At 37.8% G+C, this 27670-nt stretch overlaps 1 protein-coding gene across 4 annotated transcripts in view; it reads right to left on the minus strand.

The window, feature by feature from the left end:
- CTNNA2 (catenin alpha 2) overlaps positions 1-27670 on the minus strand; it is a 1076840-nt gene that overhangs the window by 70334 nt on the left and 978836 nt on the right. For all 4 annotated transcript variants that reach the window (XM_078056374.1, XM_078056373.1, XM_078056372.1 and 1 more), the window contains exons 13-14: positions 16697-16848; positions 7392-7505 (exon numbers count right to left, since the gene is read on the minus strand). In XM_078056374.1, the coding sequence (XP_077912500.1) occupies positions 7392-7505; positions 16697-16848 (266 nt within the window). The remainder of the gene's footprint in view (positions 1-7391; positions 7506-16696; positions 16849-27670) is intronic.

Raw genomic sequence — 27670 nt, forward strand, 5'->3', positions numbered from 1 at the left:
GGAAAAAAAAAAAGAAAAAGAAAAAGGCTTTCTGTCGCTAGGAAGGACAGGAATTTTAAACAATATCTGAGCATCCAAGTTGGGGGTGGGGTGGGGAGACTTGCCATGAGTGTTAATGAAGGAATCCACGGTTAGATACCTAACAATCCCCTAGCCCAGGGTATTTCAGGGATGGCATACCTAGACCCAGCCCTCTTCCACCTCCTCTGTGCAAATCCGGAGGTAACCATGGCTAACCACAGAGCCTAGAAGTATGTAGAAGAAGTTGTGATGGGATAAAATACAGGTTTAGGAAGCAAAGGTCGATTTTCAATAGTTGCTCGGTATGGGAATGTAGAAAAGCAAGAACTGATTCTCGTCATTCATGGATTCTTTATTTACAAGTTTGCCTATTCTCTAAAATTTATTGGCAGCCCTAAAATCAAGACTTGTGATACTTTTGGTCATTCACAGACAAGCACAGAGTTGCAAAAAAAATGAGTCACCTAACAGGCCTGTTTCCAGATGTGGTTGAACAACAAATTTTCTGTCTTCTTGTTTCAGCACTAAACAAGTGTCCTTTCTGTCGCCTATTTAGTGCCACATTTTCCACATCTTTGTGCTCTTTGTTGGTAATTTTGCTATTTAAAATGGCCCCCATGCATAGTGCTCAAGTGCTGCCTAGTGCCCCTAAGAACAGAGAGGCTGTGATGTGCCTTATGGAGAAATATATGTGCGTTAGATAAGCTTCATGCAGGCAGGGGCTATAGTGCCCTTGGCCATGAGTTCAATGATAATGAATCAAAACTATAAAATAAAGTATCTGAGAAGAAACATTCATTAAACATTATTTATTGATTGGTTGAAACAAAATGTTGAGACTAGCAGCTCTGAGGAACCTAACCCTCTATTTCCTCTAGAAGCAATGACTCTATAGTTGCTAATTAAGCGTTCATGGTGACTTTACAGAATATAAGTATCACAAATGAAGACAATCAACCATATCTGTTAAACACCATGTATGTAGCAAGCCCTGAATGCAATGTTTGGCATCACCTCATTGCATCTTCTTAGAACCATGTGCAACCTGATTCAGAGAAAGGAGCATGTGGGTAAGTATGACAGCACTAGCAGCCCTATGGTTCTGGGATATGTGTATTCACCAATGAGAGCATGATTTGGGGAACTTACAGCTTTTGCAAAGGACAAGTAAAATAACACATACAAGAAAACTCTGCTTCCTTAATTATAAAGCTCCTCCCAATGTAAGTGAATTGTTGGAACGAAAGGTAGTTGATTTCTTTCTCTTTTTTTTTGTTTGGTTTTATTTAAATTCAAGTTAGTTAACATATAGTGTATTATTAGTTTCGGGGTAGAATTTAGTGATTCATCAGCTGCATAGAACACCCAGTGCTCATTACATCAAGTGCACTCTTTAATGCCCATCACCCAATTACCCCATCCCCCTACCCACGGTAGTTGATTTCTAATAAAAACATCAATGGACATAAGCTCCGAAAAACTGGGCTCAATGGGCTCTGTCACTGACTTAGGTTAAGACCTACTTGTTACTGGATCATATTCTTAACTTCTTCAGATCTAAGTATAGTAAACAGTTACCTCAAAGTGTTATGGTGGACAGCAAGTGAAATAATAAATGTGTTTTGTCAAAAAAATGAAAGCATATATGGGGTTACTGCTAACATGTTATCATCATGTCTGTATTAGTATTCCTTTCCAGCTACCTCTCTAGCTTATTATCTAGGTGCCATGAAAGACAGGGATGGGCCCAGAGTCTACGGGACTATACATAAATAGAAGATTGACAGGATTCCTTGAGTACAGAAATGTATACCAGGTCATGTGCTAAGAGGCTTATGTTTATAAAAAAACTTAATTTACTGAATCACTCTACAAGATTAATAATAGTGTTATTATTTTATTAATGATGATACTAAGGCCCAGAGAAATTAAATTCTCAATATTACACGACTAATAAGCTGCAGGAATAGGATTCATACCCAGGTCAACTAACACCATGCTTAATTATTGAGCACAACTGGATCACCATGCACAACCATGCAGGTTAGACACTGCACAATGATCCCATCCCAGTGGGGCAAGGGTTGCTGAAATCACAAGCATTGTTCACCAGGCTGAGCAACCTAGAGATGAGGCTTTATCTGCCAGAGTAAGGGGTGTCTTTGATTTGCATGAAGGTGTCCCGGACTATTACCTGCACAGATACATTTTACTAATACACAGTCATGTTTACTAACTTCCATGCATGCACGTGTGTGACTTCATATAACTAGCATGTGAGTCTCTGTGTATGTGTGTGAGTGTACATGTGTATATACAGAAATTACAATCCATATTTAAAAAGCCAGACTGCTACAAATACTATAGTTAAAATATTTAAAACACTATTTCTGAAAGATATTTTAAAGTACTTTAAAAACTGTATCCAAAAAAGGTGGTTAATATATAACCAAAGAGTTGGTTACAAACTCACATATACAATATTGTACTAATAACAAGACAGCTATTCCAATGCATTTTAGATAGATTTGGATTTGCAGAAGTTAAATATGCTCTTTTCTCCTGAAGCATCCTTGTCTGATGATCTTACACTATCCTACATTAATTTGTCCTCCTCATACAAAGCTGATAATCATGTTTTACTTAGACCTCACAAGTCCTGACCATCATCATTTAAGCCATTCACTAGGTACTTCTCTGTCGAAGAATCTGTAAAACTACCCGGCAGAACTCCAGCCTCTACATTCAATCCCCAGATGGAAAGCAATGAAACTTTCATTGTCTCAAAAGAGTTAATTTGTGCACTGAAGGGTGTACACTTATCTTTCAACTGTATCACATGAGTTTCAATTGTATAATTTAGGATTTGAGTATTAACTGCCTTGCTCCACTCTCTAATTCCTATTAATGTTCTACTTCTGACTTCTTTCTGAGCTTCCTTAGGGTAGAGGTTTCAGCATCCTGCAAAGAATAGAAGCTCAATAAATATCTTTTGATTGACTGTGTAACCATTTTTCCACTCACTGCATCAACATAGTTCAAGAGAATTTACCAGAACTGACAAACATTTTCTAACGGCACAATTCTGAAGGGAAAAAAAAATGGCCCCTTCAAAGCAGATTTGCAAAAGAAGATGTTATTTTGACTCTAGGGGTGCTCGACCCGCATAATGCACTTAATGGTGTGTGACTTGGGTGCAAGTGTCATTACATTTGCTTCTGCTTATGTAGCTATCGATGAGCCGAAGTCTTTTCCTAAATATTCTTAAAATGCTCCTGGCTTTTAAAAATTCATAACTGACCTTTTCTGAAACTGGAATTAAAAAAAAAAAAAAAAAGGTTATCTATAAACAGATCACAAACTGAGAAATTTGCCAGTTAATCAAATTAAAATTCAACACATGAGTTTTAATTAGGTCTTATCAATGTAACTCAGCAGTTTGAAATGTTAACACATTAAAGTCGTTCTAGCTAGAAAAAAAAAGAGGCTGACTACATTCAAATCAAGTTGAATACAAAATATGTAACATGCAATTTTTCCTTCCCTCAAACTAAGTGAACATGAGAAAAGTGATTTTCATGGCCAAAAGGAAAGGGAACAAATCAGCTTTTCTGTTTCTCTGATGTGATCACCTGGGGTGGTCTGAGAATTTCTGCTGCTTCTATGCACAGGAGTCAAGCATAGCTCTACAGATTGTTGATCTGGCTGATCTGGGGCCCGAAATTGTGGCATCAGAGACTTGAATCCACAGAATTTCCTGCGCCCCCACCCAGGCTCCCAGCCTTTCCTCTGAACAGCCAGCCATTTTTTTTTTTTTTTTTTTTTGTGATTGAAGTTATAAACTCTACTTACTAAATGAAAGTATAAATCACTGAAACAAGCCAATAATCACTCGGCCCAGAATCTTTTCTTCAACCTAAATCTCAGGAGCTTTTGATATGATTATTTTTCCAATCTCAAAGAGAGAAATGACATTTGAAGTCTATGGGCTTCCAAACTGACAAGTATTAGTTCCTTAAACTAGAGCAAGACTCTAACATTTAGGCTTCAAGTACAAGAATGTTTATAAATAATGATTAAAAGGGCTAAAACTCACTGTGTCCATTCCTACTCACTTGATTTTAAAGCAGAATAATAAATATAAGCAGTTAAAGAGTGGGTCCTTTGACTTTTACCAGTCTCAGACCATGAAGTAAATAGGAAAATTGAAGTAATTGTCCCATTTAGTCAAGTAAAAACTTTCATGATTTCCTAAATTGTCCACGCTTTTTTAGGTTCAATTATTTGACCAGCCTTGTAATGAAGAACTACCTTACGCTATAAGCATCATCATCTTCTTTGTCAACTTGACAGCATGTGACACATCTTGTGATACATTTTACCATGCAGTTCTCTTAATGACATCATGAGGTAGAATGCTGTGCATGCACACACACACACACACACACACACACACACACATACATACACAGATAAGACATGGAGAGGTTAAGAAAGTTGCCCAAAGTCACACAGCTTGGCCAAGCCCATATTTAAAATAAGGTCTGTGTGCCTCCAAATAATATATTCCATCACCAAGTTAAGTGTCCAAGAGTTGTTGCTGACCAATTTTAACCACATCAACCTGTGAGGAAACAGTTTATAAGATGTTGTGTCTAGGATCATAAGGTCTGATTACTTCTACATTTGATTGGATCAGAGTATGATCATTCTCTGCCTCTCCCTTGCTCATAAAACGCTGTAGAGAAGCAGCACATAGGGACACATAAAGGAAATAAACACTCTAATTTCAGAGTTTGGGAGAAAAGTTGGAGTGGATACTAAAAGCTTTTCTCCTACCTTAACCTCCTTTTAGATTAATTTACCCTTTTCAGAGAGGAAGAATTTATCTGAATGAGAACACAAAGTGAAGTCCATGAACATCGGGGAAGGACTGGGTGCTGCAAAGAGCAACAACTTCTGTCAAAGACAACTTTTGCCTCCTGCTACCGTATTTCTCTGGTCAAAAGTTCGACCATCTGTCATCTCCGCAATTCAATGCACCCTCTTATTTCCAACTTACAGCCATAATTCTAGGTCTCTGATTTGTCATCATATAATTACAGGCTAAAATAGGCTGACTCAATAACTAATGCTGTCTGCTGCAAGTTAATCACACAGACCACATGATGGATCTCAAAGACAAATCAGCAAGTGCTGGATTATAGGGGTACTTTGTTCTTACCATCCTGGACCATGTTCATAATTCACGCTGAAAAACCTTTCAAACAAGACTATTGTCTTTTCACCTATTGGGTGAAAAAAATAATAAATGATACAGACGGGCTATCTGACTTTTGTTTCCACTTAATTGACTTGATACCTATCATAAGATGCATGAAACAGAAGTACAATGGGACTGCATTCTTCCTGGTAAGAAGTGGGACTAATCATGCCATTTTGACAAGATGGTGATTATAAAGTACGATAAGGGTAGTATAATATGCCTTGGTCTTTGAGAAAACAAGTCAATGGATACTGGACTGTTTCAATACCAAGTAGCAGTCAATCAAATTTGACTTTGAATTGATTAATGTTTGGATGAATTACTCAAATTTGCCCTTTATCATTGATATAAAAATGCTGGTTTTACCTAATTTTGAAGATTAATTGACTTGATGGATGAATTGATTTAGTGTTATGCCAACACAGGCTCAAAAGCGTCTCAGCTTAATGAATTTCTTAGTTTTCAACACTGGTGGGGAGGGGTCCAGGGGGGAGCTTACAGTCTACAAAAGATTTTCTAGGTAGGGTGTCTCATATTCTTTTGTGTACTTTTCTACTGTCACCAATCTGTGATCCAAAATAATTTCTCTTCCAAGGGATGGCAATTTTTAGTCACCCTTTACTGAGTATTTAATGTATGTCAGGTATTGCGTTCATTATTTTACAAATATTAAGTAATTAAACCTCAAAAGAATCCTATCAAGTAAGTCTATTATTCACATTTTACAGATAATAGGACTGAAGCTCAGAGAAATTAAGCAACATGTAATGGAGCATAGCATGGTCCTCACTCCACTCTTTACAATTCAAAACCAAGTCTGTCTAAAATCAAAGCTGGTGCATCTTTAATATTCTGGCTTTTACCCTCACATTTCCCCTATCAATGTCCATCTATATCTTGTGAATCATTTCATTGTTGCATGAGACTATCAGGACATAAAGCACGAAAGAGAAATTGGGTTTTAAGTACAAAGATTTTCTTGACTCAACATAAGGCTTAGTCTTCTTTGAGTCCTCTTTATTTTAACCTCTGACTGGCTATTCCTACTCTTCTTTCACAATTCCTAAACCAGTGTAAGCTTTCTGGGGTTTCCTAGCCACTATTCTAAATTACCACCTCTGTCTCAAACTCATGCGTCCTCTACCTTATTTTTTCTTAAGTAAAACTTAACAGAGAATTAGAATGTAATTCTAATTAGAATAGAATAAGAACACAATCTATAATGGGACTGTTTTTACCACATAAAAACTGAACCTTTAAAGGGAGGAGACTCTTACCTCCTTTTGTAATCCCCAGGGATTTAATCTCCTGATTACCTGCATCTACCCTCAAGGAGATACGATTAATAGAATTGGTCAGAATCCTCTTTTGAAACACTTGTGTTGGCAGAGAGTGTCATGGAGTGCTCCAGAGTGTTCAAATGTCAGCCAGAGAAATGATCTTTCTGTTGCTTCCTGCTCCATGCCTTAAGCTGGCATATTTCTAGTATGTCTCGATAATTTCTTTCTCTATCATATGGCAGACAGATCTAGGGCTACTGCCCTTGCCATAAGTAGATATTGTGGAGGGGGTGGGGGAGTTCTGTCTCTATTTTGATGTCCTTGAACCAATTTCAAAGATGTGGTCTTACTCATCAGAGACCCTACGTCAGAGTATGGAACAGTAACAGCCCAGCCATTAACAAAATAGTACTCTAATTTTCCATTTGTCATTGCCTCTTGTGTTAACAAGCTTGGTGATTTCAAGCGGCACTATGGTGTCTGTGCCAATGCAAGATCTGAGCATTCCTGTGTCCCCTAGCTGTTGAAGCATCTCATCATGATGCTAAACCCAACAAAATCCACTAGATTCTTAAACTGTTTGCATTGATGTGACTGCTAAGTTTCAAGTGATGGAGAGAGAATGGAGTTAACAGAAATCAGAAGCAGTGATGGTTATTTCCATTGTGTAAAATATGAATTGCTAAGAACAACCACAGATGAAAGCACAGATTTCTGAGCTATAAATCTCTGGGATTCCAAGACCCTGGATCAGAAATCTCCTCAAACCAATTTGGTGTACACAGCCCCAGTGCATGAAACCCAAGTCGTGAATGTCCACTCACCCGTGCACTCTGTCCCGCAATGAGCTGGTCGTCCTCAGTCTGAACACTTGTCCGGCTGCGCACATCGTAATCTTCCTGTTCAAAGTCAGAATCATCCTCTAGTTCTTCTGGGGTCTAAAGGTACAAAGGAAAAGAGAAGAATCAGCATATTTTAAATTGATAAACTTCAACTCCACCCATATATTCTGCGGCTGCAAAAACTAAGTAGCTCCCAGGAAAGAGATCTTGTGGGCAGTTACGTGTAGGGGGTTATGGAGGAGGGTATTGACTCTAAATGGAGTCAGAAAAACCAAGTTGCCCTGATTTATCTCTTAAAAAAATACACTCTATTACTTCCTCCTGTAGGTATAAAAGTCTGTTTAGCTCTTGACATGCTTTCTAATTTTAAGAAAAATATATTCGTGTGTTTTTTCACCCATAGAAATCTACTCTAAGATAGAAAATCACCATCAACAACAAAAGTTGTACCTATACTTGGTCTATAATGCCCTTTTTGCTCTATTCCCAGTCTTTTCTAGTCTTAGTAAGCAAAAAGAATTGATCATCTCCAAGCCAGTGGTTAGTCCAGATGAAATATCTGATGTGGTCACTAAAGCGTGTAGTGTACAGGTTGCAACTATAGATTCCAGAGTCAAGACTGCCTGAATATGAATCCCTGTGTGACCACTGGCAAAATCCTCTTAGCTCTGGTTTCCTCCCCTGTGAACCGGTGTTGATAAAAGTTCCTCTATGACTTTTGTGAAGATTAAGGAATGTACTTTGTGTAAAGTGTCTGGCATATAATAGGCATTTAAAAAATGTTTGCCATCATCATTACTTAAGATTCTGAAATCAATTCATTCACTTTTAAAAAGTGAAGCTACCAATCACTATACAACCATCAAGGATTAAACAGCTCTTTCATTCATAGTATCAATTTAGCTAAAACCAGCACAGTGAAATAAGGATCATTCTAAGAGATAGAAAACCAAGGTTCTGAGAAACAGCATGCCCAGTGTCTCTAAACTAGTTAATAACAGAATTAGAATTCAGACCCAAATACCCAAATGTGTCTATCTTTCTCACATTATAAATCAGGTAAGAACTGGAGCTATGGAACGGCTTTAAAGTGAGTAGTTACATGAAGATCCTATCCATCCTGTGTCAGAGAAAAGGCATGAATTAATCCATAAACCCAGAAATAAAAATACTCCATATCTTTAATGACCATAATAGATAACATACATTAAGTGCTTTTCATGTGCCCATCATGGTTTTCTCTAAGGACTTTCCATATTCTAATTCATACAGTTTTCTTCACAGTCCTATGATGTAGACACCATTTCCTCCACTTTACAGATAAGGAAACTGAGGCATGAGAGGTTACACCTTGCTTAAAGCCCTCTAAATCATGCAGCATGTACTGTAGACTATCATCCTCTGTTAGTTCTAAGAAGATGAATGTGGAGTTGGTGAGGATGGTGCATGAGGGGAGATAGTGCATTCGTGCGAACTTCTCAGATCCATGGTCATTAGACTGAAAGCTGACAGTTTACCCACAAACTGCCCCTTGGCACAAGGAGCACCACCTTCCAGGGCTCTGTATTTCAAAAAGCAAGAAGCAGACCACTGCAGTACTGATGGTGCAGTTGCCCATTCCCAAAAGGGCACACTTTGATTCTGCTGGTTTCTTTGGCTACCTCAGTGTAATTAATCAGGTGTGGTTATTCATGAAGCCTTGAGATTGGTCAGACAGGCACAAAACGGGGTCTCCGTGCCAATATCACATTATGCGTAGTAATTTCCAAGGCTTGGCATCTCCTTGTTTTCCTTCTCTCTCTCCATCAACCTTATTAATATTCACTCAGTCATCTACAGATGTTCAATTTTCTTTCACAGAATTATTAAAAGAAAGAGGGAAGAAAGAGGTTTTGTTCCCATACTTTATTAACTAAAGCAGGGGTGGGGTGGGCAGAACCTGGTTCCAATAACTGGTTGTATTCCCATTGTGGACAGAGACAATAATCTCTGATCATTTTTCACTCTTCTGGAATGTGCTGCAGAACAATTACAGCAAGTTGGTAAATTCTGCTGACAGATGAGATGACAAGATTGCAAGCGCTTTTCATCATTAGTTTTTGAAAAGGAGAGAGAAAAGTAAAATGAAAAACCTCACTCAATAGAAAAAAGGAAAATATGACAGGGCCTATAGTACTGTGTCCAAACATTTCAATGATCTGTGTGTTTAGCAGATGAGTCAGTGACAGACACAACCTGGCAGCATAAGGTTAATGATGATGAGCTTTCATTCAAGTGACTAGGGCTCAGAAACCAAAACAAAGTTTAAAAATGAAAAAAAAAACAAAAAAAAACCTGGATGTGGACCCAGGGAATCTGAGTGTTTTTGGCCCAACTCTGCCACCAATAACTGTTTATGTCACTTACAGTTTTTCTGCTTCTCTCTCTCCTCACTTATAAAATGGAGATAATAATTCCTATTTGCCCTGTCTGCCTCACAGGATTCTAGGATAAAATATATACGAAAATGCTTTGTAAATGGTAAAAGTGAACTCAAGTAATAAGTGATAACATATACATAATAACAACTGCAATAATCATAATAATAGAAATCATTTTTACCAACCACTATGGGCCAGGCATTCAGCTAAAGGATTTAATCCTTGTAACAACCTAATGAAATAAATATAATGCCTAGAGTGCCTGGGTGGCCCAGTCAGTTAAGCGTCCAACTCTTGATTTCGGCTCAGGTTATGATCTCAGGTTTGTGGGATCGAGCCCCGCATTAAGCTCCAGGCTGGGCATGGAGCCTGCTTAACCTTCCCTCTCTCTCTCTCCCTCTGCCCCTCCCCTCCCAAACAATTTAATGTCCATTTTACAGTTGTATAAATAGGCTCAGAGTTGTTAAGTCAGTTTTCCAGGGTGTTACACCTAGCAAGCTGAGGGCGTTCCAGAGCCTATGCTTTTGACCATCACAAGTAACACCAGGCAAATGGATGAGCTTAAAATACTTTCTTGTGCCTTAATCATGCAGCAAACCCATCCAAGCCATATAAACAGTTCTGTGCATGTGCAGTTTGCTAATTGCATGTAAATGTGCCTACTTCTCATGCTGTTATTTTTTGAATTAATCATTTTAACAAGTAGCAGTGTTAGGTTTTGGTTGGCCAAGGACCTCCATACATTAAAGGAGACATGGAAAAATATTGAAGGTCTGCAAATGGGCCCAAAGATAATAAGACTTGTATCATTAGGTAGTGTTTATATAGAGTAAAAAGAATCACCAAAATGTATAATTCACTGGATTGGAAGCCGGAAACTGGGGGTCAAGCCTCAATTCTGCCTTTCTGTGCCCCCAGGGAAGTCCTTTTTACAACCATCAAAAAGTACGTTGGATCTACTCTTGGTTCCCTGGGTCTATTATCTGTTAGACTGCAAAAGTGGGTTTTATTTGTAAAATGGCACAATTAAAGTATTTGGCCTCTAAAATCTCCTCCTCTATGAGATTAGTGTGTGCCTATTACAGAGGCTCAAGAAAATCATGTGCTTGTCCAGGGTCACACCACATGTCAGTTACAGAGCAGGATCAATCTACGTGCCTGGCTCCCAATCAAATGCTCAGTCTTCTCTACAACAGTTTCTGGAGGGAAGCAAAATGAGAAAAGACTGTAGGATTTAGAGTTGTTTCACCAGGACACATGAAAAATATATTAATGACAATTTAAAAGAAAGGCTCAAATGTGTATGAGAGCTTAACTGGGAGTAGAAAGATGAGGACATGGAGAGGCAACAGGACAGTTTGGGTGACGCAAGAAGGAGGATTTCCCAAACAGAAAGCTATGCCACTGGAATTACATTTTCCCAAAGTCAATGTAGAAGAAAATCCCCTCACAGTCAGGACTGATTGGCCACTGCATCTCTATCCTGGATTATTCTGGAAGGCTCCTGATTGATCTCCTTACTTCTATTTTTTTCTCCATACATTCTACTCTCTCCAGCAGAGCCAGGGTGATGATCCTTGTATGAGCTAAGTCAGCTTAGAACACATCAAGGGCTCCCATCTCATTCAGTGTGATCCTTAGACTGCACCTGCCATTTCCCCCTGCCTGGAACACATTTTTCCTAATATTTTTATGGCTTGTTTCCTCCTCTTTCTCCAAGTCTGTTCTCAAATGCCATCCAATCAGTGACCACCCTTCATAAAACTGTCTCCCACCAGAGGAATATAAATTTCTTGAAGAGAGGGACTTCTATTTTGTTTACCTCTCCATTCAGGGCCCCTCCAACCGTGTGGGGCATCTAGTAAGCATTCAACAAATACTTAATAAATGAATGACCAAGACTAAATTACTGAATTTTTCTGAAAATTCATATGAAATTATTTCTAATTACTTGAGTTAGGAAAACAAAACTGGGAACCTTACAGGACCATGTTAATTAACTGGATAATAGCAGTCTGTAATAGGAAAATCAGTTTTGTCATAAAAGTCTTTTATACATAAAACTCCTAGCTCTGATGAGTAACTCCAATCCCTGCAGTTTTAATAATATTGTTAATTTATTTAACAAACTGTATTTCATTAACTGATTGTAATAAGAAACTTCATCCCAGCAGGATGAGAAAAGAAAAATATTTCTTGGGAACCTACTAAATGCCAGGTCTAGGCTAGTGCTTTATAGCAAAGGCAATATCTGTCCTTATTTGCAGATACGGAAACTGAAGCACAGAGATGAAAATAAAAAATATTTAAGCCATAGGTTCCCAAACTCTATTGTTTCAAATACTCTCACTGAGCCTCAGTAATTTTTTCAAGGTGCCCCTTGGCTAAAAACAAAACAAAACAAAACAAAAAGCAAACAAAACAGCCACAAACCAAACAGTTGTGTTGATTAAGCAGTTAGATAACAAAAATGGATAAAGTTGATTAAACTTAACAACCTAGTGCCTGGTGCCTGTTGCACACTGCATGACTTCTCAAATCTCGGAATATAACCAAAGCTTTCTTTTTATCATGGCAACTACCAAAAACCCAGCTTCACAAATATAGGATGTTATTAAAAGGAATATACCAACCTATTGTTTAAACTGTGAGCTCCTGTTGGCTGTTATTTCACATAATATCTGAGAGACATCTGTATGTTTCCCTTGAAATTTTAAAACATCTTGCAATGCTCCAAGGGCCCTTTCAGGGACAGTTTGGGATTTATGAAGTTAAACTTTAGACTTTTATCAGGCCTTAACTGTTTTCCACGACCTGCTTTCAAAAGTATCATGTGCAACCAAATTAATGGGTTCCAATTACATTATAAAAGAATATAGATATAATAGATTTTTTCCAGGGTTGTTCTTACAAGAAGAAACTACTGTGTTTTGTTTTGTTTTTTGTTTTTTTGAATATAGATATCCTAACACCAAGATATTACCTCCTTCTACCCTACCCAGTTATCTTAATTTCCAATATTAAATGTCTAACTCTGTGTCTTAAATGTACACTTCGCCCTCATTACTTGCAGACACCTTATTTGTGAGTTTGCCTATGCAGCAAAAGCTTCTTTGTAATCCCCAAAGCAATGCTTGTGTAGTTTTTCACAGATATGTACAATATGGCAAAAAATGTGAGTCACCTAACCTGTGTGTTTTTCCAGCTGAGGTCAAACAGCACAAAGTTCCGCCTTTTTGTTTCAGCTCTTATACTGCAAATAAGTAATCTTTTGCATTCATTTAATGCCACATATTTTGCATTTTTGTGCCTTTTGTTGGTGATTTCTCTGTTTACAATGGCTTCCAAGTGCAGTGTTGAAGTGTTGTTTAGTGGTCCTAAGTGTAAGAAAGTTGTGATGTGCCTTTACAGAGAAAAGGCATGTGTTAGATGAGCTTCCTTCAGGAATGAGTTATAGTGAGGTTGGCTGTGAGTTCAATGTTAATGAGTCAACAATATATACAAAATAATGTGTCTTTAATCAAAAACATGCATAAAACACAGCTAAATATTGATCAGTGAATGAAAATGTAACCAGAGGCTCATAGGAACCTAGGATGTTCCCCTAGGAACAGTGTTTCAGTATTCTCTAACTCAATGTTCACAGCAACATTATAGGATATAACTACTGCAAATAATGAGAATCAACGGTATGGTGGTGTGCCAGATTGGTCTGTTCGCTTTTTAAATTACCATGCTAGGGTAATTTGTAAATTCTTTCGTAGCTGATAGATCACCAAGGACAAGTCTCAGCAAGAAGCGAACAAAAAGAAATAGTCTCACAGCAGAGGGGCAGAGTAGACCTGTTCAAGGGAGAAGTGGGGTTCTGAAAGTTGAGGTTAGGATACAGGAAAGATAGTTCTGTCTACTTCAGAGGGTTGCCTGGAGCTGCCGTGGAGTGCCTGGATACCAACATCACATTAAATATGTATTGATCACTGCGAGGCAAGGTGATGGAAAACTTAACCCTTCAGGGTCTGTTCTGCATTTATTTTTTCAGGGAAAAAGATTTCTTATTTTTACAAAGTATAAACAACACTCTGGAGGGAAGGAGGCATGGCCAGGTTTGCTGGGAAAGAAACAGTTCTACTTGTCTCACTGTCTTTCTTTAGAACTAGTGCAATGGATTTTTTTTTTTTAAGTAGACTTAATCATTATACTCAAAAAGCAAAGCAAGAAATTAAGTACAAAATGAAGCCATGTGGGTGCTGAATGGAGAAGGATTTTAAAAATATCAATTTGTACATACTGTACATTTCTCTCTTAAGTTTTACATGGTGTGAAATCCATCTGATCAGATGACTTGAAATGTCGAGATGTAGGAATGACACTTCATGCAACAAAGATATGGCATTTTATCTAAAATTATGTTTTTTTACAGCTCATGAATGAATAAATGAATGATGGCTATAAACTTCCCCAGCCCCCCAGATGAATGGTTGTCACAAAAATGTGAAGGCTAACAAAGCAGAAAAATGGCAAAAGAGGGAATATGTCTTGAGGGTTATAGTGGGATTTAGTGTCAAATGCTTTGAAAACATAACTCTCATGGTCTATTACCTATTTCACAAGTTAGTATGTAATGGGAAAAAATGATCTAATTTGTTACAGGTTTAAAAGCCTGACTACCTATCTTTTCCTTCTTCTCCAATTCTCATCCCTTTTCTGTCACCTTCTTTATCTCCCCGGGTATCTGTTTCCACCACCACCACCACCACCACCACCACCACCACCACCACCACACACACACACACACACACACACACACACACACACACCATTAACCACTGTGCCAGACAATGCACCACAGTGAAGGGAAAATAAAAACACAGCCTTTGCTTTCCAAAATTTCACAGTCTAAAGAAGGTAATAGACATAAAAGGGAATAATGTAATAAATACTATCATAAGCAGAAACAGTTATACATAGTTAAAGGAGATGGTCAGTATTTTTGATGGAGAAAATTTGAAGGTTTCAGCCAAGTCTTGGAAGGTGGTAAGAGTTTGACAGATCTAAAATGGGCAAGTTAGAAGAACAGGAAATACATCTGATAGCTTCCAAATTCCAACTATGAACGCCACATTGTTAAGTATAAGGAGAATCGTCTGATATAACTTATACAATGATCTGAACACTTTGAATTGATCATGAAATTATTATGAAAGACAGACATATTTAACGAGAAAACAATCAAGCTGAATTTAAAGACAAGAAAATTCGAAGATGCTTTTTGGGCTCCCAAGTGAAGGCATTTGGTAATGTTTCAGGGGAAGCATGGATGCCAACAAAGAGGGAATAGAGACTCTTCCTGGCGATATTCTACTCCACCTGCTCAGATCACCATGGAAGCACCATGTTGCACTCTGGATACCACAGCTGAAGAGGATCACTCATGAATTTAATGACCTCAAAGATAACAAGATTCAGAGGAGAATTAATGCCATAGATGAAATACTTAAAGTACTAGTTATATATTGTCCAAAGAGAACAAAATACCACAGATATTATTTGGTTATTATTGTCTTGCCGTGTTCAAGGGTATATTAGTTTAGATGTTCAATGATCACTCTGAGAGAAAGTTTTTCAGAATGCAGTCAGCAGATACCTTGTGGTTTTATTGAGCAGCCTCAGAGACAACTGTAGAGGATGAAGGTGGGGATGCACTCCAGTGCTATCTCATCCAATATGGTAGACATGAGCTACAATGAATTATTGAGAACTTTAAACGTAGCTAATGCCACATGTCAAAAATGGTAACATTTTGGATACATTTGATTGTTAGATATATTATTAAAATTAATTTCAACTGTTGTTGTTTTTTTTTTTTTCCAATGTGTCTACTAGAAAATTTGAAATTACAATTGTGGCTCACAGTATATTGCTATCAGACAACATGTTCTCATGTTCTTATGATTGTCACTGCAGAAGCCCCATCTCTGCTTCAGCTGTAATAGCCACAAATGTATTTGTGTCATCAATTATGCTTTTGAATATTTAAGTTTATTTTAAGAAAGAGTTCTATGGGTAAGAAAATTATTTGAAAACCATGCCAAATTGTTGGTAAGGTAAGGAGAAAACAAAATCTCATCTTACAATGAAATATTATGTAGCAGTTAAATGGAACTAGGGAAGCTATGTGTATTAATGTAAATAAATGAAGGTACATTGTGGGTGAACAAAGCAAGTTGTAAATGATACTTATGTTGAGTTTTAAAACCTACTATATGTTTTCTAGCATATGTCTCTATATAATCACTTGGACAATCGTTTGGAAGACTCACAGCTGACAACAGAAGACTGAACATGGGAAGATAGTAGGGTGAGTGATGGGAAGAGGTTTGCTGCAAAGTTATACAGCCTTATTTATAAGATTGTAATTATTTGTTATAAAGATAATGTGACTGTGTATCAGATTATTATTATTATTTTTACTACTACTACTACTACTACTACTACTACTACTACTACTACAACTACGCTGGGTTCTCTTCCTTTCTTTCCATCCCATGGCTTTTTGATCCTGATGGGAAAATGTTAGCCAGAGAAGCATCATGGATAATAGCAGGGGCCCCTGAAAGTTAGTATCAAATTTAGACAATGCATGCAAGAAATAGGCAGAGTATCACTTCTTCAGGTTATTCAGTGTGAATCTAGGCTTGTTGGGATCACTTGTCCCTTTTGTCTGACTAAACGGTCCCCCTTGTCTGACTAAATGAGGAGCCAAACAGCTTAACAAGTTAAACTAAGTAATTAAAACAACAAAAGTAAATTCTTTGGAGTCCACACCAGAAGCTCTGATCAGCTCCAACCTAGAGAGGCCTTACATACCCTGATCATCAGCACAGCTTTTCTGATGTCTCGAACACCATCATACACTAGGCGAGAGGCATCAATGAACTCATTCTCTTCAAATGGTTGAGGGACGTTGGCACTCAGGGCTTCAATAGCAACCTCTACTTGCTCGGCAAAGCGTGGCATCACTGCATTAAACAAAGTGAGAAACAATGTATTAGGTGAACTTTCTCTCATGCTCCCTGTTCCAGCCCTTGGGCAAGGTGGCATGCTCCATGTATTCCAACAGCTCAGTGGAGCTGTGTGCCTACCTGTCCAGTTTGGGGTGGACCCGATTCAGTGGTCTTTGTACCACTTACTTTCAGCAGAGGAAGTAAACCATTACTCCACGAGTGGTGATGTTATGCAACAGCAAGTTTTGAAACCTGCTCAGGATTGTGTGGTATAGTGTATATGCGTACATATTTTGTGTTATTATAACCTGAGTTGAATTTCATTTATGCTAGTTACTAGCTATGAAACCTTAGCCAAGTTTTCTTAACTCCTTCTAAACCTGCTTCTTTGTCTACAAAAGAAATCTATAAAATCTTAAGTTTCAATGAAATAATGCATATACATTTATTGGATGGTATTTGGCCCTCAAAAAGCCTTGATAAATATTTAACTAATATCATATGCTGAAGTCATAGGTGATGAGCAATAGATCTTAACCTGTAGGACTTCATAGTAACATGTGAATGAAGTGATCCAACGTATTCCACTTTTGTTGAAATAGAACTTGAGATTGGAGGTAGGGGGATGGCAGTGGAGGGAGGCTCACAGAAGGACCTTACAAGAGAGGAGAGGGAATCCCAGGGCACTCCAGCACTAAGCCTAGGGTTAGAGACCAGTAGGCTCAAAGCTGAATTCAGTTTTGTTTCATTTTACCAGGACCATTTTGATGTGAAAGAAGATACATATATAAATTCCTAAAATGTTAGCACCTCTTTCTTTAAACATTAAGACACCTACATACATAGTGGAGGTTTGCGGAAAGTAAATTCAGTGGAATGTCTGGAATACTTCCACTGGCTACTTAAAAAATGCTGCTGATTCACTGATTCTCGAAAATTATAATTCAATTTTCTCAGGTTTTATCTTGTAACAATCAATTCATATGGCAAATGAAAGCCAAAAGCACAATTCATTTTATTTACAAGGACAATAAAATAGAAACATCATTCATCCATTTTCCATTTCTGAACCTTCATGCCTGATTCATCTTTTTACTCATTTTCATCCTCTGTGGATACTTTAACATCCATTTTAATCCCTAGTGAGAGAAACTCTGCTAAATTACTTTACTTTCTAGGGTCAAAGTATTCAAGATAAAACCTTCCTAGAAAAATGTATTTCTACTAGGAAAAGTCCAGCGTTTAAAAGTATATTAAAAAAAAAGAGGAGGGTTACAGGAAAACGTTCTTTCAATAGAAATGATCAAAACCAAAGCATGCATGGGGTGAATTTCCTTCTGTGAGTGAATTACTAGGACTGGTTCTCTATACCATTTGAATTTTTCATTTGTGCCTTTGAAATACTTTTACATAAAAGGAATTTGGTGGACATTGAGTTGTACTGCTGTAAAAATCAAACAAAAATATACTTCTAAAAACTACCACATTAAACTAAGGCCATTCCAGCTATCCATTTGTGTTGGGAATTAAGTGTTTTACATGACTAAATAATCTAGATCATTGAAATTGACCTCCCTAGGCATGAAAATATTGTTACATGTATTTGGCATTTTCCCATGAGTATCTTTCTTAAATGAAATTACAAATTCCCTTCCCTTCCTAAACTGAAAATTCTGAATATTAATTTCATTCTATTTGATGTCTAAGTGCCATCATGACCATCAACAATTTTACAGATTTGTATGGTACCATCAGTAGCAGTTAGCTGCCTGAAGTTTTTTCCATATCATTTCACTGAAAATTAGTTCTACATGTACAAAAAATAACTACTCCTACAAATGAGTTGGCAAAATATAGAAAAATAGACCAAGGATTAGAACAGGCAATTCACAAAATACTAAATCCCATATTATTGATAAATACATGACACTTCACTAATAATTGGAAAACTTACAGTGTAAACAATGAGAGATCACTTCATACCTCTTGGAATGGGCAAATAAACTAAAGCTTAATAACACCGATCTTACTGAGCATAGGGAAAGAAGGGAACCCTGCTACTGTAGATGGGAGTCAAATGGACACACATCATTCTGGCAAACACTTTGACAAAATCTAAGAAAGTGAAGCCTTCCAGTCCCAACCAGTGAGCTGAGACATTTTCTATGGTATAGCCAAATATTGACTTCTAAAGAGGCACTGATTAGGAGGGCTGAGTACATTGGAGTCATAGGAACATCTTTTTGTCTCTATGGTTATAGTTGTTTCTTAATAGGTTGAATATTCCAAGAGTTAATAAGAAGAGTTACATTAAATCTAGGAATAAAAGTAACAGCTTTAAGGCATCCCTTCCAACTGGCACTATCCCAGGACTGTTGAGTCCACTAAGTGGGATGCTGGGGAGACACAGGAAGCTGTTCACTCCAGGTTCATGGGCAGTACATCAGGATGGAACAAAATGGACTTCGGGATGTAACTCAGGAGACAGCCAATGTAGTCAAGTGAGTAAGTTCTAAGGTCAAAGTGTTGACCAGGAAAAGCAAACTGAAAAGAGATATCATTTGTGAGAAATTTAAAAATTCATAAAAGAGTACTGTGCATAATTTAAACATATATACATTTTACTACACATGTTCTGAAAGTATGTATACCACCTTAAGCACAGTGGTTGCCTTTGAGGGGGACGGAGGGACATGGGATGAGGTAGAGGTCTTAAGGAGGCTTCAAGTATATCTTAATTCTTAAGAAAATAGTAATGTGAATCAGATATTGCAAAATGTTAATATTTGTTACACTTCAGGGTAGAAGCAGGGTCTCAGTTATATTAGTCTCTGTTCCTTTTTACTTTGAATCTTCTCATGATTCAAATATTTTAAAAAGATCAACACATTATCCTCAAGACTGTACTTTTTACAGAATAAGGCTCTGAAAAAATAAAGTTCTAGCTCTTGGACCAGAATGTAAAAGAAACCATTTTGATCAACAGTATTATGTAAGTCCCTCAGAAATTGTGACTGTGATCAAATGCCTAATATTTGACCTTAATTAATAACTGTCCACTGCAGAGTTGAGTTAGGTACGGGTGCCTGGGAGGCTCAGTTGGTTGAGCATCCCACTCTTGATTTCGGCTCAGGTCATGATCTCAGGGTTGTGAGATCAAGCCCCCCTTCAGTTTCCACGCTCAGTGGGGAGTCTGCTTGGGATTCTCTCTCTTCCTCTTCCCCCTCCCCTCACCCCCATCTCTCTCTCTCTCAAATCAATCAATCAATCAATCAACCTTTAAAAAAAAGGTTGAGTTAGGTAGTACCCACCCACTGGACCCTGGCTCTTGGGCACACACCTCTATTTTCATAAAGAACTTTGATGGAATATAAAAGGGTGATCAGTGCTGTTGTGTGGCTTTGTTCTGTTTGTGCAAGATTGTTCTGAAGCAGAGCTAAGGAGGAGGAAAAAGCAGGAGGTGACATGTTATCTTTCTTCACCAGCTCCAGGTTTGATTCTGTGCCCAAGGGAGAGAGAGGAGAGCTAAAACCTAAAAAGGGACCACTTTCATAAGGGGTGCTCTGAGGCCCGAAACATGCCTAGGACTGCTCTGAAACCCCAAGTTTGGAGAAAGGCATTCTGTTTGCTCCAACATGGAGTATAGAATCTCTCTAGGAAGACTGAAGGGGTGGCATGTTGGTGTGAACAACACTGTTGTGGATGTGGCATTGTCAGAAGAGGCAGAAAAAACAAAGTTCTTTAATAAAAAGATTGGAACAGAACATAACATCAACCTTCTAAGGGAGAAAAAATGGTGGGAGAGGAGGTACAGAATCCTCACTTTACAAATGGGGGCTCAGAGTTCAATTTATCCTTAATATTCCAATGATCTTATTAGATTCATCAACCTGATAAAACCCACAACTTGAACTAATTCAATTTTATTTACTTTAACTGAGAAGACATTCATTTCTCTTACCTCAAGTCAGTGTTTTTCTGGGTCTGACCCTCAAGAAAATCTTTCTCCGTGCTCTGCTCTTAAGCACATTCAATACTCATTTATTTATGGCTTGGTCAACTGCTACCACTCTTTAACCAATATACCTTTGCTCTCCATGCTGCTGCACTCTTTGTTGTTTTAGTTTTATACTGTTTTGTTTTCTAAAGTGATAAGACAGAAAAAAGTTCATAGAACAATGATCCATCTTGACAGAACCTAAGATGTTAAGCTATGAATTCTTCTAACGCCTCTGGTAATGTCTGAGAAATTAAATATCCCAAAAGTAATACTGAGATAGAAAAAGTCTGAAAATATATATATATATTTATTCATATACTTCAAATATGATGCTGCTTCTGCTTCCCACTAATTAGGACAGAATACAGCATTGCCTTTGTGATTCACACATTATATATTAACAGAGTTTTTGATATAGGATTATATAAATAGAAGTTTCTTTCTAGTTTCTGAATTACATCCAAAAATGTAGACACCACTTTACTGTTATTTATCAGAAATACTGAATTGCTCTTAATAGCTTATATCCTGAAAGGGTGATCAAATTTGGAAATAAACTTGTAAGTTCTTGTTATACTTTTGTATGCAGAGTGCACACTAGGCCACAGAATGATGACATTCCAAGAGTAATGAAATCAGAGTTCAGCATGCATATAAAAATCAAGGTCGCCTCATTCTAGTGCCTACTGAGATCCTAAAACAGAGGTGAGGAAGATCTAGACTTAATCCTCCAGAGAGACATTAGAAGTGACGTTTCAGAACACAGGGTGAATCAGTAAAACGAACAAGAAGTCTCACTAAAGATGCAAATAGGCCTGCTGACAGCCATAAGAGCAAAATCTAAGGTTAACTCGAGGTAGTGGAAATGAATGGCCAACCAACTCCACTGCCCCTGAGTAAACACCTAAAAGGTCCACATCTAACTTTAAACACTCCAATGATTCCCTTTAATATAGAGGGACTCTAAAATCTTTACAAGATACAAACACAAACATCAGACACCTGCCTATGATTTTTATCTATGATTCTCCACCTATTCCTACATATATTTAAATGTTCCAATTAGACTGACTTCTTTAATGTTTTCAAAGGTGACATGGAAACATGCCATGTCATACCAACATGTCCATGATTAATTTATTCTTATACTTAAATATACCTCTTTTTCTTTGGCCCAGGTGAATTCCTCCTCAATCTCTGGTATCTCATTTAGAATTAACTGCTATTGTTAAACCTTCCTTAATTCACAAAGTTGTCAGTTCTCTATAATTTTATAGCATCCTAATTATGTATGTACTGTTATAGTACTTAGTACAATATATTAAAATTGTTTGACATTTCTGTATGTCAACTGTTTTACATTAGGAGTCACTTTTAGAAAGAGACCAGCTCTTCCTTCTTCTTTACATCTTAGGCCCTTATCATGCTTCTGGCACAGCTAATCTATCCAAGTGGGAGAAGGATGAGAAATGAAAGAATGGAATGTAGAAAAGAACTCCCCTGTCATTCACTATTGCAGGGACCAGATGAGCAGTACCATATTTCAATTACTAAGTCTCTTTCTGCCCATCATTTCATATTAGTTCAATAATTTTATTAAATAGTTTCATGAGTCATTAACCAAGTTAATAGTGGGCATTCTAGGTTTGATCACTAGGGACCTTTCAGAAACCTGAACACAGAATCCTTCCAGGACTGCTTGAGTAGGAGCATCACCACTGAGCAAGGAGAAAGATTCACTACTGTATCCTTGACTAGTTCACCAGGGCCAAACTAGGATATCTGCATGCATATGGATCTCTCAATTGTGGTGGTGCAGTCAACCAACACACTCTTGTGAGTGTGTTCTTTGCACAAACTTCAGTACCAAGGAAAGAGAAGAGAAAATGGACGAGGACCTTCTGCTTTAGAGAAAGAACCAGTCTAATGAGTGTTAATATAAAATAAAAAGTAAGAATGAAAACATTTGAAAAAATCTAGAAAGAGAATAAAATATCAAAAGTGGGATGGAATTGTGGCCGACTCCAGTGGAGGAATACATTATACTCCCCCACTGTCCCACCAATCACAAACAGTTATTACGCCTCCATTTTAACAGTTGGAGTTAGAGAATTAGACATTATCAGAATAACTGGAGACAGAAGGTATTATTTTGGGGAGCCTCTGAGGGGGTAATATTCCCTTATAGCAAGAGAGTACTGTTTCATGTGCTTTCTATAGGTAATGCACTCTTTCCCCAAAATGGTTTCTATCAGACACTCCTAAGGGATTTTATTCAAGTGGCCCCCAATTAGATGTTAAGTAAGAGGAGAAAAGAGTATATAGGAGAGTAGATCCAAACCACTGGGGGCACAAATTTGCCCAAAGGAAAGACTGACTGGCATTTAAAAGGCTCTGGGTGTACCTTGTCAGTTCAGCACATTCATGAAGTATAATCATTTAGTGAAGAAACCATCAGAGTCTGAAGCTCCAAGTCATACTCGGTGTAGAAGGAGGGTCCAATGCAAACTGAAGCTGACACTTTTGTAGCTTTGGCACCACTCAAAAATAATGAAGGACAAACCAAAGAAGCCAGCCATCGTTTTATACCAGTTTGGTAGTTTTAGTAAATAATATCATGATCATTAATTAAGTTATTAGAGGCGTTCTAGGTTCTCCCCATCTAAACAGGGATCTTTCAAAATTCTGAACTTAGAATCTTTTTTTGAGCTGCTTGCTAATCAAATGGATCTGTAAGTCTACCTCATGAATAATGGCTATTTCATTTCTGTAAGTATTTACAGAAGCATATACTCCCACTAGACATAGATGCTTTCCTTCAAGATACAAGAAAGGCCAGAATCTTGCTGAAGCACTTGGCTAGGATTTCCTGCATTATCCAGACCTTTCACTTCTGACCCTGATTTTGTATCCTCTCACTAATCTGGTTATGACTTTAGTCACTTCTGGCAACATAGCTTCTTTCAGATTCTGAGATTAATGTCTGAATATCAGAACCTAAGTCAAATAGAATTTTCCCTAGTGAGGTAATTACTTTTTTCTTCTCTTTGACATGGCACATTGTTATCTTCGAATTATATACTAGCTTCATCTTGTTTCTCTGTATAGTTTCTCAGATCTGTCCTCTGCTCCAAATCCCTTCACCCATCACCTTGAGCCAGTCTTGGCCTTCCTTTCCCCACTATTTAGCTCCACTATTCTCATGACCCTCCTGGCCACATATTGCATAGCTCTATCTTGATTCAGTGGATCTTTTGTGTCCTGGAAGCCACTGTATAAGCAAATAGGTACACTGTGCCAGAAGTTAAATAAGTCACTATTAAGTCTATGTTGTGGGATCTGTCCACATGTCCTAATGTCCTATCCTAATTATACCAGTCATCACCCATATAGTCCATCCCATCTTGATGCATTTGCAAATATGTAGGTGTGACAGTCTCTGAGATGGGCCCCAATGATCCCTCTTCTCCTGATATTTATGCCACTGTGTGATCATCTCACTTTGAACATGAGCTGAGACTAGCGACTTGCTCCTAACCAGTAAAATATAGCAAGGAGGATGGGATGTCATTTCTGAGATTAGGTTACAAGAAGATGCTGGCTTCTCATTTTGCTTGCCTTTTCTTGCTCTCTCACTTGCTCACTCTGATGATAGACAGTTCATCTATGGAAAAGTCTCTGTGGCAAGTAACAGAGAGAGGCCTCTCTGGTCAACAGCCAGTAAGGAATTGAGGCCCTAAGTCCAACAACAAATGAGGAACTGAGGCTTTCCAACAACCACATGGGTGAGTTTAGAGATGGCTCTTTCACCAATTGTTCCTTAAGATGACTGCATCCTTGTGAGAGATCTGGAGGCCACGGTACATGGCTGAACTGTACCCAGCCTCCTGGCCCGTGGAAATTATGAGACAGTGAAATGTTTATAATGTTAATCCATTAAGCCTTGGGGTGATTTGCTACATAGTAATAGCTAACTAATAAGTGTGCTATGCCAGAAGTAGAAATATCAGCAAAAATAGATAACAGGACATATTAAATTTATGTTCATTTGCAGCAACTATGCTTGGTCTAGGCTTCTGGATATTTACTGGGTCCAAGAAGACGCATACATGAACCTTGATATCCAATTTTTCACCAGTTAAGCAATTTGAGCCTCAGTTTACTCAAGTGTAAAACAAGGATGATAGCTGCCCTTCAGGTTTTATATAAGGTTTAAAAATAATACACTCAACAAATTTTGTATACAGTTTTATATATAAACATAGGCAGTACTTATCCACTGGGAATAAAGTGACAAAACAAGTATGATCTTGCCGTCAAGGCACAAAAAAAGTGAATATATGCAAGATACCATCATACCTGGCACATAAGATGCACAGTAAATGGCTCTTATAGTTACCATCTTCACACTATGAGCCTCTGTATCTACTAATCCGCACACCTTTTTCTTTGTTCATAAGCAGGCAGAATCATCCAGTCTCCTTTGGACAGACATACAACTAAATAACTCATCACCAAAAAGTGGGCTTTGTGAGAGCAAAATAAACTGAGAATACTCAAATCAGTGCTAAAATCTCTAATTGGGAAGTTTGTACCACTTGTCTTGAAAACTTAGTTTCCCCACTTCTATGCCCTTCTCTCTCCTTGGCAGGACCCCATCACCTTTCTGATGGTTTTACATCCTTAATAGTGAATTTCCTATGAAATCTGCCCTCAGGGCAAGATTTGATATACTTACTCCTAGAATTTTCCATTTTATCTTGATTGCCAAGAAGGCCAGTGTTAAACATTGTATCCATTATGTCCTCATCAGATCTATGAGGAAAGGGAGTCTTTAAATAAGTTATGAGACTTAATCAAAAAGCTCGTAACTGGAAAAAAATCAAAACCAGCTTCCCTACCTCATTTTTTCCCCCCCAAAACCTCCAACTTAATCTAATATTCTTGTGAAAGTATTTTCCTTCTATCTCAAACTTATGCCACTATTTTATTTAGTTGATTAACTGAATTTAAATTTTGAGCGAAATATCCTTCAATGCCTTTAGAAATGCCGTAGAGGGGGTAGTAGCAATAATATTTAAATACTCCCTAAATTTAAATCTTACCTTGTCCAGACCAGTGATACACTTACTAGCTTTCACCATGCTTTATCTTGATAACTCATAATCAAGTTAGAAGATGTTGAGCACTGGAAACTAGGGGCAAAGACAAAAGAAGCCCAGTTTAATCTGCTCCTTATTCCCTGGTGACTATTTGTCAGCTGTTCCTACTCTCCAGCAACCGTCAGCATCATCCTAGCTAGTCCTAATTCTTCCATTCCATGTGTATTCTTTTTTTCCCCCTCTATCCTGTGTGTATTCCTGGACTTTCTTTCGTCAGAGTCAGTCATCTGTTCCCTCTGTGGGAGTTTCTAAAGGCTGCCATTTTCATAAATTCATGTTTGGAAAATTATAATGTACATTTCAAACATCAAAATCAAATTCAAGTTCCAGAAGGCCATACATAACCCATGAGCTGAATTGTTTGATGAAAGATGAAAAAGGACTGCCTAGAAGAAGGAGGGGAAAAAAAAAAAAAACCCTCTAAAATTCATTCATGATAACTACCCTAAGAGAATCAGGGAGCATCCATCTGCTCTTGTCTAGACAAGAGCTTTCTTTCCCTAGGGAAAGAAAATGCTTGCTTGAAAAGTTCTTATATTTTAAAATAAGCATTTCAAAAATAATTACAAATGGTTTATAAGTTAAAAGGAAAGGATGGCACATTTAATTCTGAAACTTAAGGAATGAATAAAGAATTGAGCACAATGCTTTATTGAGCTTATAGTGTTTGTGGAAACCAAACTTGATAACTACAGTTAAATTTGGCATCAGTGAGATTTAAAGGATTAAGATGTTATAATTGCTAAGATTCTGACCTTGATCATTAAGCATGTAAGTTTTAAAAAGGGCACAACCCCAAAATAAGATATTATACAGTGTTAATTATATTTTTCATTTATGTTTAAAAAAAAAACACAACATTTTGCAGCTTCAACTCTAATCAGCCTGGAGGAAATGAAGAGGTGGTCTCAGTTCTCAAGGGGTTAAAATTTAATTCGGAAGCAATACACACCTACATTTATCTAGATAGAAAGGCAGACAGAGGGCAGATAGTTACATTAAGAGACAAATGGGGAACCAGAGTTTGCAACCAGGGCAGTAAGTGGTAGGTGCCTAAAAAGTGACACAGATAATATGAGTAATGAGAGCACAGAGAGGTGGGATTGGCTGGTGTGGTTAGAGAGAGAGGAATTCACTGAGAAGGAAGAATCCAGCTAGTGCTAGAGACTAGGTAAAATACAGAAAGACAAACCAGGTGGGAAGATTATTTCGGAGTCACTTTGACAAGAATAAACAGAACTTTGGTTCTTATGTCCTTTTGTATTTCAGGTCGTCCAGCCACAAGCAAAGCTTCCCATTTTTCCAAATCAAACTATTTCTGGGATATTCCAGTGATATATCACATGTGCTCCCAAACAAGTGACTGTCAGCATATTCCTCTTCCGTAGGATTCAAACAACTATTATTGATGCGGCAGAGAATCTGGGTAAAGGGAACTTACTACTGCCTCAGTTGTGCACAATAAATATATCCTGGCCACCAAGTCCTATGGACACCAACACTAGCCCTGCTGGACAAAATACGCAGGCCCTTCTGCCACCCCACTGCTCCCACCATGGATGCCCCTAATGCTCTTCAAGTGACAAAGAAGTACCACGCTGTTTGCAGTCTCTAGGATTCTACATCCATAATGTGAATCATACAGAATTAAATGAATAGCCTTCCTCTTGGTTTT

Source organism: Halichoerus grypus, chromosome 10 (genome assembly GCF_964656455.1).
Source record: "Halichoerus grypus chromosome 10, mHalGry1.hap1.1, whole genome shotgun sequence".
NCBI lineage: Eukaryota > Metazoa > Chordata > Mammalia > Carnivora > Phocidae > Halichoerus > Halichoerus grypus.